Source organism: Medicago sativa, chromosome 1 (genome assembly GCF_051527215.1).
Source record: "Medicago sativa cultivar Bolivia chromosome 1, Bolivia_mono, whole genome shotgun sequence".
In the NCBI taxonomy this organism is placed as follows: domain Eukaryota; kingdom Viridiplantae; phylum Streptophyta; class Magnoliopsida; order Fabales; family Fabaceae; genus Medicago; species Medicago sativa.
Window position 1 is genome coordinate 73389222 of NC_140749.1, and position 13879 is coordinate 73403100.

The window sequence follows — 13879 nt, forward strand, 5'->3', positions numbered from 1 at the left end:
AATGTAGCTCACATGACTATTATTATTTCCAATTTTGTGTCTTCTTCAAGCTTCAGGTTTTCCTAATTCATGTATATTCTAAAAAAAACCTTCATAATGAGTAATTAATGACCACTGCCTTTGCTTTTATATTGTTGGTCACTTGTCCTAAAAAATATGTTTGCATATGCAATTATTCACATGATATGCTTGAGAAAAGTTCATCTTTTTTTTTTATTTTAGAATATACATTTCTATGGATGTAAGGATTTAAAATTTGGATTGCAGCAAGAAGCACCGTTTATGTATCATGCATACATATATTGTAGGAGTAATTTGTTCATAGTGATATTATGTTATGAACCTGAAATGTATATAATGGCAAAAGTTTGCTGTATTTTTTACCGCCACTCCTTCTTGTTTTAAAGCTAAATGAGAGAGGGGGAGAGAGAGCCGAGAAATTATGGATTAAATTAGGCAGGTTGAGATATTATTCTTTTGAAGGCAAGTGCAGATTTTCATGTCACATGAGGATTAAGTGACTAATTATAAACCTTTAGATCAAATAAAACAAAAGGTTGAGATTTGGTGTCAAAATTTAATTTGACACCTTGGTGTCATTTGATCCTATCCCATATATATTAACATTTAGTCCATGATTATTGATGATGCGAGTATAAAAACACATTAATCATAACATCAACCATAGGAAATGGAAATTTAAAGATTTTAATAAACCTATTTTGCTCTAAAAAATAACAAGACAAAATAGTTTGTACTTCATGTCTATGTGATAATTATTCTTTGGGAAATGCTAACCGGTGTCCCCAAGGCACTGGTCAAGGATATGAAAAAGGAAATTATATAGTAATTAATGCATTGAAATTGTGTAATTAATCTATAATAAAGTCAAAAACAGTTTCCTTTTATGGTATGCTTAACCGGTGCTCGGGGCACCGGTTAGCAGGACCCTTATTCTTTTTACTCAATCTTATTATTTTTACGCAATCAATTAAATGATGACAATTTATCAACTTTCTCTTGTTTATTATCTTTTCCTATTTCTTTCATCATCCAAACACAAACACAGATTATGCATTTAAGCAAACAATGGAATCTTTTTATAATTTTTTTATTGCAACAGCAAGCTTCCTGACCGTTTGTCAAAAAAAAAAAAAAAAAAAGCAAGCTTCCTGACCACAAAATCTTAAGGCTAGAATCAATTTTGGTTAAGGTGAGATGAGTTATTACTTTGGTACAGCTTGGGAAACACCTTAATTGATGAAGGCGATCTGGATGGAAATGTGTAGTACTACTATGTGGATGAGAATGTAATGTTGACTATCTGCTAGGGTGTTCTTGCATCCATCTGTCTACTCTCAAATTCTCCATATTAATTCCACTAACTACACTGACATGACACATAATGGAAAAAGGCAACAAACCCTCTTCCATGCCACAAACGCTATATACAAAATAATCAGTAGGCCATGACTACATTAATATTGATCATACTATCTAAAATATGGACACTTTTCTGTCTATATATAGTATTCAATTCAATTTGTATCTAAATAATATTCACCGCTAAAACATTTTCTAAGAAATATTAGATGAACAAGTTTGAGTTTTCTGGTGTTGATAAAGCGACCATGAAAATTCTTGACTGTGAAAATGCCTTGAGTGGAGGAAAGCGTAACCGATGTGTTGTTCTACCAGCTAATGTTCCTATAGTTGCTGATTCCTTAAAACGGAAAAATCAAAACTGGTAAACATTTTCAACTTCCCAAACATGTCATTATTGAAACATATATATGCTCATTAATTAGTTTTTGCATCAGCTTGATAAATAAATACTTATATGTCTCATTTACTTGATTCAGGTTTGCCAGGGCAAGTTCTGCTAATGATTTAATCATACAAGTTGGTGATTCCAGCTTTCACTTGCATAAGGTGGACCTTTTATTATAAGATATATATCATTTTTTTATCGTAACATGTTTATCAAATTGTATGCTATGCATCTGATCTTTAATCTAGTTATTAAGTTATATATCACCATTGGCCATTACTTTTAGTTATATCTACTTATTGGCCATTGCTTTTAGTTATATAACATGTTAAATCTACTTATGTACTTTTTTTCTCTGTTTTTACATTACTCATTCACACCAATAAGCACCTCATGTTCCTAATTTCAAGCATATCATAGCATGTAATATTGTTGATATTTTTAACTGTAAATTAATGATTAATTCGTTGATTTTCCAGCTTGCCATGGTCTCAAGAAGTGAATATTTGAATAGGCTTGTCTTCAAAAGGGGAAGTAACATAGAAGACAATAATCATACTATCCAAATAGACAATCTTCCAGGTGGTAGAAAAACATTTGAGTTAGTTGTCAAATTCTGTTACGGTTGGAAATTTGATATGACATCATCCAACATAGCTTCATTATATTGTGCTGCAAATTTCTTAGAAATGAGTGAAGATATTGAACAAGGAAATCTAATTTCCAAAACAGAATCATTTCTCACATTTCTAATGTTATCTTCATGGAAAGACACATTTCGTATACTCAAAAGTTGTGAATCAATTTCCCATTGGGCCAAGGAGTTACAATTAGTGAAACGTTGCTCAGAAGCAATTGCTTGGAAAGCATGTGCAATTCCAAAACTTGAAATCAAAGTTGATGCTTGTTGGTGGTTTGAAGATGTATCACTTCTACGTATAGATCATTTTATTGAAGTGATTCAATCTATCAAAAAACGTGGAATGAAATCGGAGTTTGTAGGTTCCTGTATAGAAAATTGGACTACAAAATGGTTCTCTAAAGTCACACTTGGACTTGATCCTAATGTGACACATAAACACATGGCAATTCAGTTACATAAAGTTTCAACCGAGTGTTTGATTAAAATGCTTCCAACTGAAGAAAATTCTGTCTCTTGCAATTTTTTACTTCACCTGTTAAAGGCAGGTATGATGTTGAAAATCAATCATGAGTTGTTATGTGTGCTAGAGAGAAGAGTGGTTTTGATGTTGGAGCAGTGTTGTGTTCAAGATATCTTGGTTAAGAATCAAGGAGATAAAGATTCTTTGTATGATGTTGATGTTGTTGTTAGAGTGTTACAATCTTATGTTCTTGGCATTTCAAGTAATTCTGCTGCAAAAGTTCACAATGTTGGAAGGTTGGTGGATGGTTATCTATCACAAGTTGCAAGGGATCAGAAGCTCACAGTGGAAAGTTTCAAATTGCTTGTTGAAGTATTGCCACAAAATTGTAGAGATTGTGATGACAATCTCTATAGAGCTATTGACATGTACCTTAAGGTTATACTAATATTATATAATTTATTTTCGAAGCTTTAAATCACAGTCATATTCGAGTTGGGATCTTTGATATTGCATACAATCAGTCAAATGTGGCTGATCCACCTCAATCGTGGTCGTGCAGCAGTTTGGCAAACATAAAAATCTATAATGTTGCGACCCAAGTCAAAGTCGCAAACCTGTTTTTAAGTGCATGTTTGGTTCAACAATTAGTTTGGCAATATCAGAGTGACACCGTGATTTTATTGAAGTTTTAAAGTATAGCTTTTGTAAAAATCATGGTGGCACGCGATGATTCTGCAAAACTCATAGTCTTCTAAACATGCATTAATAAAACTTTGATTATATCATTGCTATATGAGTACTTCAAGTTTTATTTGTGTGGACTGCAGATGCTTAGTTAACTATTTAATTGAATGATCCATATTGTTTGCATATGTCTCTATGATTATACGGTTGTTGAAATCTGAAAACTTAAATTTAACTCAATTTTGCAGGCACATCCATATTTGACAGAAGAAGATAGAGAAAATGTGTGTAATGTATTGGAATACCATAGATTGTCACAAGAAGCGCGTCAGCATGTGATGAAAAATGATAGGTTGCCCATGAACTTATCAACAGGATTTGTCCTTCTAGAACAAGTGAACATGTCATGGACAATGGCAAGTAGTGGATCAAATTACCAAAGGAGTAAGACAAGCATCAGGGTAAGCAAAGATTTTGAAAACAGACAGATGAATCAAGAGATAAAAGTAATGAGAAAAGATGTTGAGATGATGAAGTCACAACTGTTGGAACTAAATACTTGCAAAATGAAGCTCCAAAAGCATTTGAAGTTATGCACTCGTTGAAGTTATGTACATACACCTTAACATGAAGAGCTTTTTTCTCTCTCTAATATCCTGCATTGTTGTGCCTCTTACTTAAGAAATTTGATGGCTGTATTTATCAGCCTCATGTTGAAACCGGTTAGTTCAAAATGAAAACTAGCATAGGGTGTCCTCTCCTCCTTCTGTGAATGTTGAAGAGGAGGGGCAATAAAATACTATTTTGGTCGTGCTAACTCTTCTCTCGTGTCAAATAATTATATTGATCATCTTTTTAGGAAATGACAGGGTCAAAACTAAATGAAAATTACAAAGCAACTAAACAGAAGAGGCTCCCATAACATCACAAGTCAACAACTGATCTAAATGATCAGAAGGAGAGTAATAAATCACCAAAATATAACCTGAAAAACATCCCATGTTAGCCATAAAATTAACACGACGATTGTTTATGATCCACCTCCCAACCTTGAGCCATCTTTCTAATTTGTTGAACAAGACTTCTACCACTAAAAGCAGTCTAGAGCTAACAAAAGTCTCTTGCATGAAAGACCTAATATAGATTGGAGACAGAAAGGGTACCTAATACATTTTGAGCCAATATTTCTATATCTCCTTTTCATCCACTCTTGATCGAAGAAAACAGTTACTGGACTAGCTGCAGGCCATGCATCTGTGGTTTGCCTCTCATAACAGCAAGATTGGCACAAGCATGGGTGACAATGTATATATGTCTACGTTTGAAAAATGCTAAGGAAAATGTTACAAAGGACTAAAACATGTGATTTTTTTGTAGGGATTACAAACGAAATTCTACATATATATAGGGACTATTTACTTAATTAACCTGTTTTTTTTTTTAATGAAATACAACAAATCACTTTATTTATTTTTTTTAACTTTTTAAAATTAAAACTGATTTAATTTTTTAAATGATAAAAAAAAATTATGCAAGACAAAAAACTTATAATAATGATTTAAAAATATAAAATCATAGTCACCGTCCGTCCGAGAGCTGCAGTGGGGTGAAATGCCTCTCTCGCATTTAAGGTTGAATGTAATGAGGTGTGGAACTGTATTAATAATAAGCCGTTTCCTTCATTCTGTTTTTGAGCCACTTAGTAGTGACTTTATTGTGATATATTGTTACTAATTAAACTCATGTCCTCTTTACAGGTCAAGCAAATGGTTAAAACTTCTGTGTATTTTTGAAATTAATGAAAAGATGGTTTTGTGTCTCAAACAGAACTCTGGTAGATGGTTGCTATAATCGATTAAACTCTTGCTTGCATGGCTCTTTGAGAAGAAAAAAAATGAGCGCTATTCAACAACAGGCGCCATTCGGTCAAACAACCTTGCTGTGTTATGTCAAATAGCCTAAGAGAGTGTGTTGAAAAGTGTGTGTTAAAGAGTGTGTTGCTAGCACTTCCGCAATATATATAATTTAGGATTAAATAACTCCCTTAGGTGTCATAATCCCAGCTTGGACATGAATAAATAAAAAAAAAGCATTTGTCTTCATTTCTTATCACTTGAGGTGGTGTATGGTAAAAACACAAAGACTTCTAACTATGAATGCATCAATGCACAGACATAAAATATAAAGGTTTATAGAAAGAGGACCATGACAGATAAAGGTTGGATAATACAATTGTTGGGAAAGATGCGTACAATTGAACAAACACATGTAGTGTAATCAAGATTACCCTAAATTATTCCTATGATGCAATTCAGATATTTATAAATTTTTCCATATATTTAAAAAATTGAGAAAGAAGAAAAAGGTTGAAAGAAGCTAAATCTTTATCTGTTATACATGACAAGGGTAAAAAACTAATGCCCTTTATGAACCCTTCTCAAGGAAAAAGTTATAACTTTTAATTGACTAACATAAGGAAAAAATATCAAGTCAAGACAGTTAGATAAACTCAAAATTATGAAAATGAAAAAATGATATTTGTTTGATACATTCAATGCATTAAAACCAACTCCTTAAAATATATATCAAGTCATATAAACAAAAAGAGCACCTACGTATTTGGAGTCAGTTGTTATTTCTTCTTTTCATCTGTTCCTCATCAGTAAAACATTTACTAGACTTGGTTGCAGGTCTTGCATGCGAATTTGGCTTTTCACAATGACGAGATTGGGCAGAAGCTGGGGTGACACAGAATATAATGCCATAATTAAAAAAATGAGTTAGTATTATAATATTGTATTGTGATGTTACTATTGAAGTTAAAAATATTAATTCATGATGAAATAATAAGAAAGAAACAAGAAAAAAAGTATTTCAGTGACTCACCAGCACAGAAAAGTCAGGTGATCAATTCATCATTGATAATTATGGAGGGAATATGAGAAATCTTTCGCCACTCTTTCCCTCGCTTCCTCCGTAAACTTGCTTCCAGCAATGGACAATGAGTGATACTTAGCACGGAAAGAGAAGAAGGCAACCCCTCTTTTGGCAACGACTTAAGTTTGGGAGCATTGACAATCTCTAGGTTTTGGAGAGAAGTGAGATGTTGAAGCCACTTCCCATCAAAGCTTGTATCACTAAGACTACGGATGCATAGTGTCACAAGAGATGCAGGCAGCATTGGCGCCATCAGAGTGTTCACCGTATCATTACCGTTAATTCGCAACACTGAAAGACAAGTGAGATGTTCCCAAGTTGGCTCAATATTCCACATAATCCCTCCAACAGAGCCAACAGTCAGTTCCTTCAAATTGGTAGGCAAATCATCTATGACAAAAGATTGAAGATTTGATAGATTATCAATTTCCATTTCTTTAAGGCCAATGAGACTGCTCATTGCTTCTGGCAGTGAATGAAGCTTCTCACACTTCCACAATGCAATATAAACAAGGTTTGGAGTTGCCAATCCACCTGAGGGAGATGATTCCAGTTCATTACAGTCCCATATTTTAATGCTTCTAAGAAATGATAAACTCTTTTCCGACGCGTCTTCTGCAATTAATATCGATTTCAAATTTTTACAACCCTCAATAAACAAACTATTGAGGACAGGGAGAGCGCCGAAGGTAAATGATATCATTGAATTACAACTATAAGATATTTTCAATTCCTCGAGCGATGTGTAATTGTGCAAGTATTCATGAGAAGGGAATTCTAGATTCTCACAGTTACTGATAATGAGAATTTTCAAGGTTTTTGGGAGACCGTCTGTTGGGAAAGACATCGGAGATGGAAAACCGTCTATGGTCAACTGTCGAAGAGAATTCAAAGGGATCATGATCAGTTGTCTGAATACATGAACTGATGATGGCCTTGATTGCACCAACAGAGGACATTCTCTTAACTCAGGTTCAGTTAAGGAAGGAAATTTGTCAGGTATGTTTCCTAATCTCAGTTTTGGGCACTTACTTAGGGACAAAGTTTTTAGACAAGGAAAGTCTTTATTTGTACCTCCAATCAAGTTCCACTCCTCCCACTCTTGCATATTCTCAAAATGCAGAGTCTCCAAGGAGGGAAATGGTTGAAATGAAGGAAAACTATCACTTCCATAGAACTCAGTACCAATTGTCTGTACTGATTGCATCTCTTCAATAATGAGTTCTTTCAGATTACCCAATTGTCCAAGGGGTGGAAGCCATAAACAATCATCACAATTCGAGATTCTTAAGTACACCATGTTGCTAAATAACGAATCACCCAACCAATTCGGAAAGCTGATTCCAGCATACCCTTTGATGGTGAGACTTTTCAAATTTGTTGAGGGTCGCAAATGTTCAAGTACAACACTTTGAATTTGTGAATCTGAAAAGGTAATACCACAATCCCATTCTAAAGATAACTTGTCTATTTGTTTTTTCATCTTCATATTGGCTTGAACTGCTTCAAAGGGGTCATTGACATTTTGTAGCTGTGATATGGAAAGTTTTCCATGTAGGTGGGGATATTTTCCCAGCTCTCCAACCTTCAACCCATCAGTATGTTTGCTGACAACAAAGTCAGACAGAGTATGGAGATTTTCTAGTTTGGCTATTTGTACAGGCATCTCTGTCAATGCAGTGTCACTAACATCAAGGTGGCGCAAATTAACCAATTTTCCGATGCTCTCTGGCAATTCAGTGAGCCTTTTACAGCCTGACAACAACAAGAATTGCAGATTGTAAAGCTTGCATGTTTCAGAAGGCAACCTTTCAATCTTAGTGTGAGAAAGAATTAAGTACTGCAAGTGTAACAAATTTCCAATAGAATTGGGAACCTCGGTGATACTCTTGTAGTTTGACAAAGACAACATGCGCAATTGTTTCATTGTTGGCAGCAAATCATGTACTACCTTGTTTGATAGCAAACAAAAAGGCAATTGTTCTTGTAATGGTAATGCTAGAAAGGTACGCAGATCTTTTAATCCATACAATTTATCAAATTTATCATGTGAGTCATATATACCTCTATTGTATGATAAGTTAGGTACCCTATCGTATAAATTATGTTCGTCCATATTGACACCATTTGGAATTGAAACCTTTGTAGCTAAATCATGGACGAGGTTATGCATTTCAAAGTTTGCTTCTTCACCACCAATAGATCGTCGATGTATCAACGACCTTGACACTAGTATATCAAAGTATTCTTCTCCGACTTTTTCCTGGTCTGTGGAGGAATCTAATAAGCCTTCTACAATCCACAACTGAACTACAATTTTTTTTTTCTATGATGGACTTCTTTGGAAAATTTGAACAATATGCAAAGCATCGTTTTAAAGGAGTCGGAAGACAGTGGTAGCTCAATTGTATAAAAGGTTGCACATCATGATCTGTCAATAGCCGAATGTCACTTTCTAGCACATAACTCCAGTAATTTGGGGATAATTTGGTGTGAAGTATATCCCCAAGTGCTACTGCAGCAAACGGTGATCCATAACATTTATTTGCAATTTCTCTGCCAACTTCCTCTAGATTGGATCGTTGTTGGTCGTTACATGCTCCAAATGCATGTCCAGCTAGTAAAGACCAGCAATCTTCACTTTCTAGAGGTCTCAAGTAGTGTACAGAAAGAAATGTTTGCATGGATAGTCCAAACGTTTGCATTGATAGTGCAACCTTTTCATCCTGTGTTGTGATGATGATCCTGCTTCCCGTTTTGCCAGCATTAGAGATATTGATCAGTAACTTCCTGATAGATCTTGCATCACATACATCATCCAATATTACCAAACATTTTGGGTAAGTGTTATTCACCTCACTTGTGTCATTTCTGTTTGTATTCAAGTTATCAAGAATGGTTTCCAAAACATTTAAATCATCAAAGTCATTTGAAACATGTGCCCACAGATCTAATTCAAATTTGTCACATACTTCAGGATCGTTGTAAAGAAATTTAGCAAGGGTTGTTTTACCAATCCCTGCAATGCCCACAATGGAAATAATTCCTATTTTACTATCACCATCACTAGACAACAGAAGATGTTTAAGTTCTTTAATATCATTGTCTCTTCCATAAATAGAATAGTCATCATCCAAAATAAAACTTGAAGGAGTTTCATGCCAAAAACTGTTGGAACCATCAAATTCACCCTGTACTCGTGAACTCAAGAATTCTAATTTTTGAATTATTTTTTGCAATTTAGAATTAATGATGGGATAAAGATTATTCAGCACCCGAGGAGGAGGAGTTGTGGTTTCATATGCTGCTTCCACTATGAAGTGAAACGCCTCACGGTTGATTTCATCAAACAAATTGTAAAGTTGAAAGACAGCATATTCCATCATATACAGCCAAAGCCTAAAGTGAGTATCTTCCCCGCATCATGAAGATCCAACAGTGTCATCTTGACATCACCAGCATCAATTAGAACCCGCAAAATTGTTGTGTTCAGCTTTTCCAAGAGTGAAACGTCAATCTTCGTGCCACGGAACTCACCAGAAACAATCTTGTCTAACAACACCGACACATAAGTTGAGAGTGAGACGAGTTGTAGAGAAGATTCATCAACCAAAACAGAATTTGTAGTAGGAGGAGTTCCATTCCAATCACATTTGAAAACACCTAATTCACCTAGCTGTTCTCCCGAACTCAAGCCTTCTAATCTTTCAATTAATTTTTGCAGTTTAGAATTAATAAGCACCCTATTAAACTGTTTGAAAGGAGAATAAAGATTATTCATACCCTGAGAAGAAGTTCCAGTTGCCTTAGTGTTGATTTCGTCAAACAAATTGTGAACTTCAAAGACAGCATATCTCACCACATCCTTGACATCAGCAGCAACATCATCATTGTTAAGTACAGTTAAAACCTTCAACAGTGTTGCCTTCAGCTTTGTCAAGAGTGAAACGTCAAGCTTTGTGCTTTGGAAATTGACCAGCAAATCATCAGAATAAACAAGCTTGTCCAAAAACGCCATAACAAGAACAATTCTAAAATCCATTAGTTGCTTAGTTTGTAAGAAGAATAACAAGAATAAAATGCAAGTCTATGGATAAACAAAAGTCTTCTCCAATTTCATTTTAATTTTTTAGTAATATGTCTCCATTAACGTGTGAAAGAAAATGCCAAATATTTTTAGGAGGTAGGTGGGCTGTCACTACTTGATAAAGACATTTTTAATTCTTAATCAAATTTCCATAAAAAAAAAAAGATATTTAAAATTTAAAATAATTTAAATTTGTTAATTTAACATGTCCTTTATATTATATTAAGAAACTAAACTATCAGAAACTAAACTAGCCCCCTCAAATTTGCTTGCACCAGAGAGAATCGAACCTGAGACCTTGAGGAGGAGCATACTTTCAGTTTCCAAACCAATACCACTAAACCAACCCAAGTGAGTTCATGTCCTTTATATATTATTTTTAAATTAATAAATTTGCTAACATTTTATTACAAAAAGGATAAAAAAAAAAAGACATATCTTAGCAAATTTTAAAAGAGCCAACTCAAACAAAAATCTATAAGTTTTAAGCTAACTTTTTTGTCTTACCAAAGATACCCTTAAAGCATCTCTACCGAGGAAATAGAGAAACTTTTACTTAACAAATACATCACCCTATTAGAGCATCTACGATGGTAGTGGAATAATGAGAACCCCTTAAATGGATCTCACTTGTACACATCATTTATTTATAATTTTTTTAATAAAAATACATATTAAGGATCTAACAACTCTAATGGTAATACAATAATATGGACTCCAATAGAGAGAACTTTAAATAGGTATCCCTAACTTTATTACATTATTATTGTTCCAATTTTATGGGGGTTACTTTTACTGTAAATATAGGCATTGTATCAGTGTAAACCTTGAGATAGAGGGGGGTGAAACAAGGGTTTAGAAAGGCAACAACAAAATTAGGGTTTGTATAGAGTTTGTCTCTTGGCAACAAACACTAGGGTTTGAGGGTTGATTCACCTTGGAAAACACTATTAGGATTGAGTCTCTTGGTCACGGGAAGAGATTGTGGCTTTGGGTAGAATTAGGCGGGAGACTTATTCTTGTAACTCATTGATATCTCTTTTGTAAAGTTACTCATCATATAGTGAAACGGAGGGCTGCTCTCTCCTCCAGACTAGGTCAATTTGGACCGAACTGGGTCAACAAATTCTTTCGTGTTCTCTCTTTATTTCTCTCGTTGTTTTCTACTTTTGTTTGTGATTATAACTTTCATACACTTTGTTTTGGTTGCTTGATTATTCCTTGCTCCACACATCAAGTTAAAGATTGGTGTGAGTTTTCATCGAATTCACAACAATTATACAAAAGTAATTTATTTATTAAATTATAAATGATGACAAATAAATAAAAGGCTTATTTATACCTTTAGTCCTTGCAAATATGAGTCATTTGAAGTTTGATCCATGAAATTACTAATTATTTCAAACAACCATTGTAGTTATTAATCACTTAAAATTTAGTCCTTCAACCCAGTTAATGACGACTACGTCACTGATTAGGTGATGTGGCTGATTAGGTGATGTGGCACTGCTGATTGGTTGATTCACTTGCTGACTCATCAAAAAAATTGTGAACGAACCAAAATACCCCTGAGACTTTGAGACAAATGCGAAATTACCGATTTTACTCCTGGATAAATCATTGCTATGACTACTTCAAGTTCTATATGTGTGGACTGCAGATGTTTAGTTAACTATTTAATTGAATGGTCCATGTGGTTTTGCATTTGTCTAAATGATTATACGGTTGTTGAAATCTGAAAACTTAACTCAATTTTGCAGGCACATCCATATTTGACAGAAGAAGATAGAGAAAATGTGTGTAATGTATTGGAATACCATAGATTGTCACAAGAAGCGCGCCAGCATGTGATGAAAAATGATAGGTTGCCCATGAAATTATCAACAGGATTTGTCCTTCTAGAACAAGTGAACATGTCATGGACATTGGCAAGTAAAGGATCGAATTACCAAAGGAGTAAGACAAGCATCAGGGTAAGCAAAGATTTTGAAAACAGACAGATGAATCAAGAGATAAAAGTAATGAGAAAAGATGTTGAAATGATGAAGTCACAACTGTTGGAACTAAATACTTGCAAAATGAAGCTTCAAAAGCATTTGAAGTTATGCACTCGTTGAAGTTATGTACAGACACTTTAACATCAAGAGCTTTTTTTTTTGGTTTTTTTTTTTTCTCTCTAATATCCTGCATTGTTGTGCCTCGTAAGAAATTTGATGGCTGTATTTATCAGCCTCATGTTGAAACCGGTTAGTTCAAAATGAAAACTAGCATAGGGTGTCCTTTCGTCCTTACGTGAACGGGATAAAATACGCTTTTTGGTCTTGCTACCACTTATCTCGCGTCAAATAATTATATGGCTAAAATATTTGAATGATCCCTCCAAATATAGTGAGTTTGACATTTCGTCCCTATAATTTTTTTTTTTGAAATCCGTCCTTGCAATTTTTTTTGTTTTTTAAAAAGGTCCTTGAGCCCATTTAAAGTGCTAGATGGCAGTCTGACGTTGACGTGGCACTGGTTGTCTGTGTACTCTTTGCCACGTGGAATAGATCTGGATTTGATTTTAAGTGGTAGATATGAATCATGCGAAGAAGAAGAAAGTTGTGGTGAATATGGGCTATGTGAAAAAGAAGAAAGCCGTTAATGAGTAGGATATCCAAGAAATTATGGGTAATAAGGTAAATTTACATGTCAACAGAAATTAACTATTTGGATTTGATTTTCCTTTATCACAGAAGGTTTAATTCTTGGCTTTCAAGTAACTCGCGTTTGGGGCTAAAATCACGTTTTATGAATTTGATTTTGCAAGTTATCCAAACATCTACAAATTGGTTCAAATGACGTTTTGGGACTGAAACTCACGTTTGGGGCTACAAAACGCAGTTCCAAACAAACACTTAAACGTTTCAAAATTTAATGCAGTTAAAATAGGCAATGTTCATGGTTCGGCTCAACGAGAAAATTGAACTAATCAAACCCAAAATTAAAAAAACCACATTTATTGATTTTTTTATTTTTGAAAGGACCACATTTAATGATTAATAGTTTATGATCTTGAATTGAACCAAACTGTCATAACTATTTAGTGAATAACTCCAGTATTGTCGACCCGAACCGAACTAAAATTGGAAATCGACTCAAGTTCGATTTGTAAAATCATACAAAGTTTACCATAAATTAAAATAATATTAAAATTATTATATAAATGACCTATATACTAATATAATATTGTAAATAGGCAAATATGTCATCTCCCCTCACAAAAAAAGGTTAATAGGTCAATAGTTTAAAATT

At 34.1% G+C, this 13879-nt stretch overlaps 1 protein-coding gene and 1 pseudogene across 2 annotated transcripts; one reads left to right on the forward strand and one right to left on the reverse strand.

The window, feature by feature from the left end:
- Positions 1-1387: 1387 nt before the first annotated feature.
- Positions 1388-12725, forward strand: LOC146957214 (root phototropism protein 3-like). Of its 2 annotated transcripts, none has more exons than XM_085741177.1 (4): positions 1388-1747; positions 1863-1932; positions 2251-3312; positions 3810-4378. In XM_085741177.1, exons 1-4 carry the CDS (start codon positions 1593-1595, stop codon positions 4164-4166), a joined length of 1644 nt encoding a protein of 547 aa, XP_085597303.1. In that variant the 5' UTR covers positions 1388-1592; the 3' UTR covers positions 4167-4378. The 2 variants fall into 2 exon arrangements, with proteins under 2 accessions (XP_085597303.1, XP_085597304.1); XM_085741178.1 differs by lacking the exon at positions 3810-4378 and adding an exon at positions 12346-12725 and having other exon boundaries at positions 1470-1747.
- LOC146957215 (putative disease resistance RPP13-like protein 1) lies at positions 6453-10606 on the reverse strand (annotated as a pseudogene).
- Positions 12726-13879: the final 1154 nt, after the last annotated feature.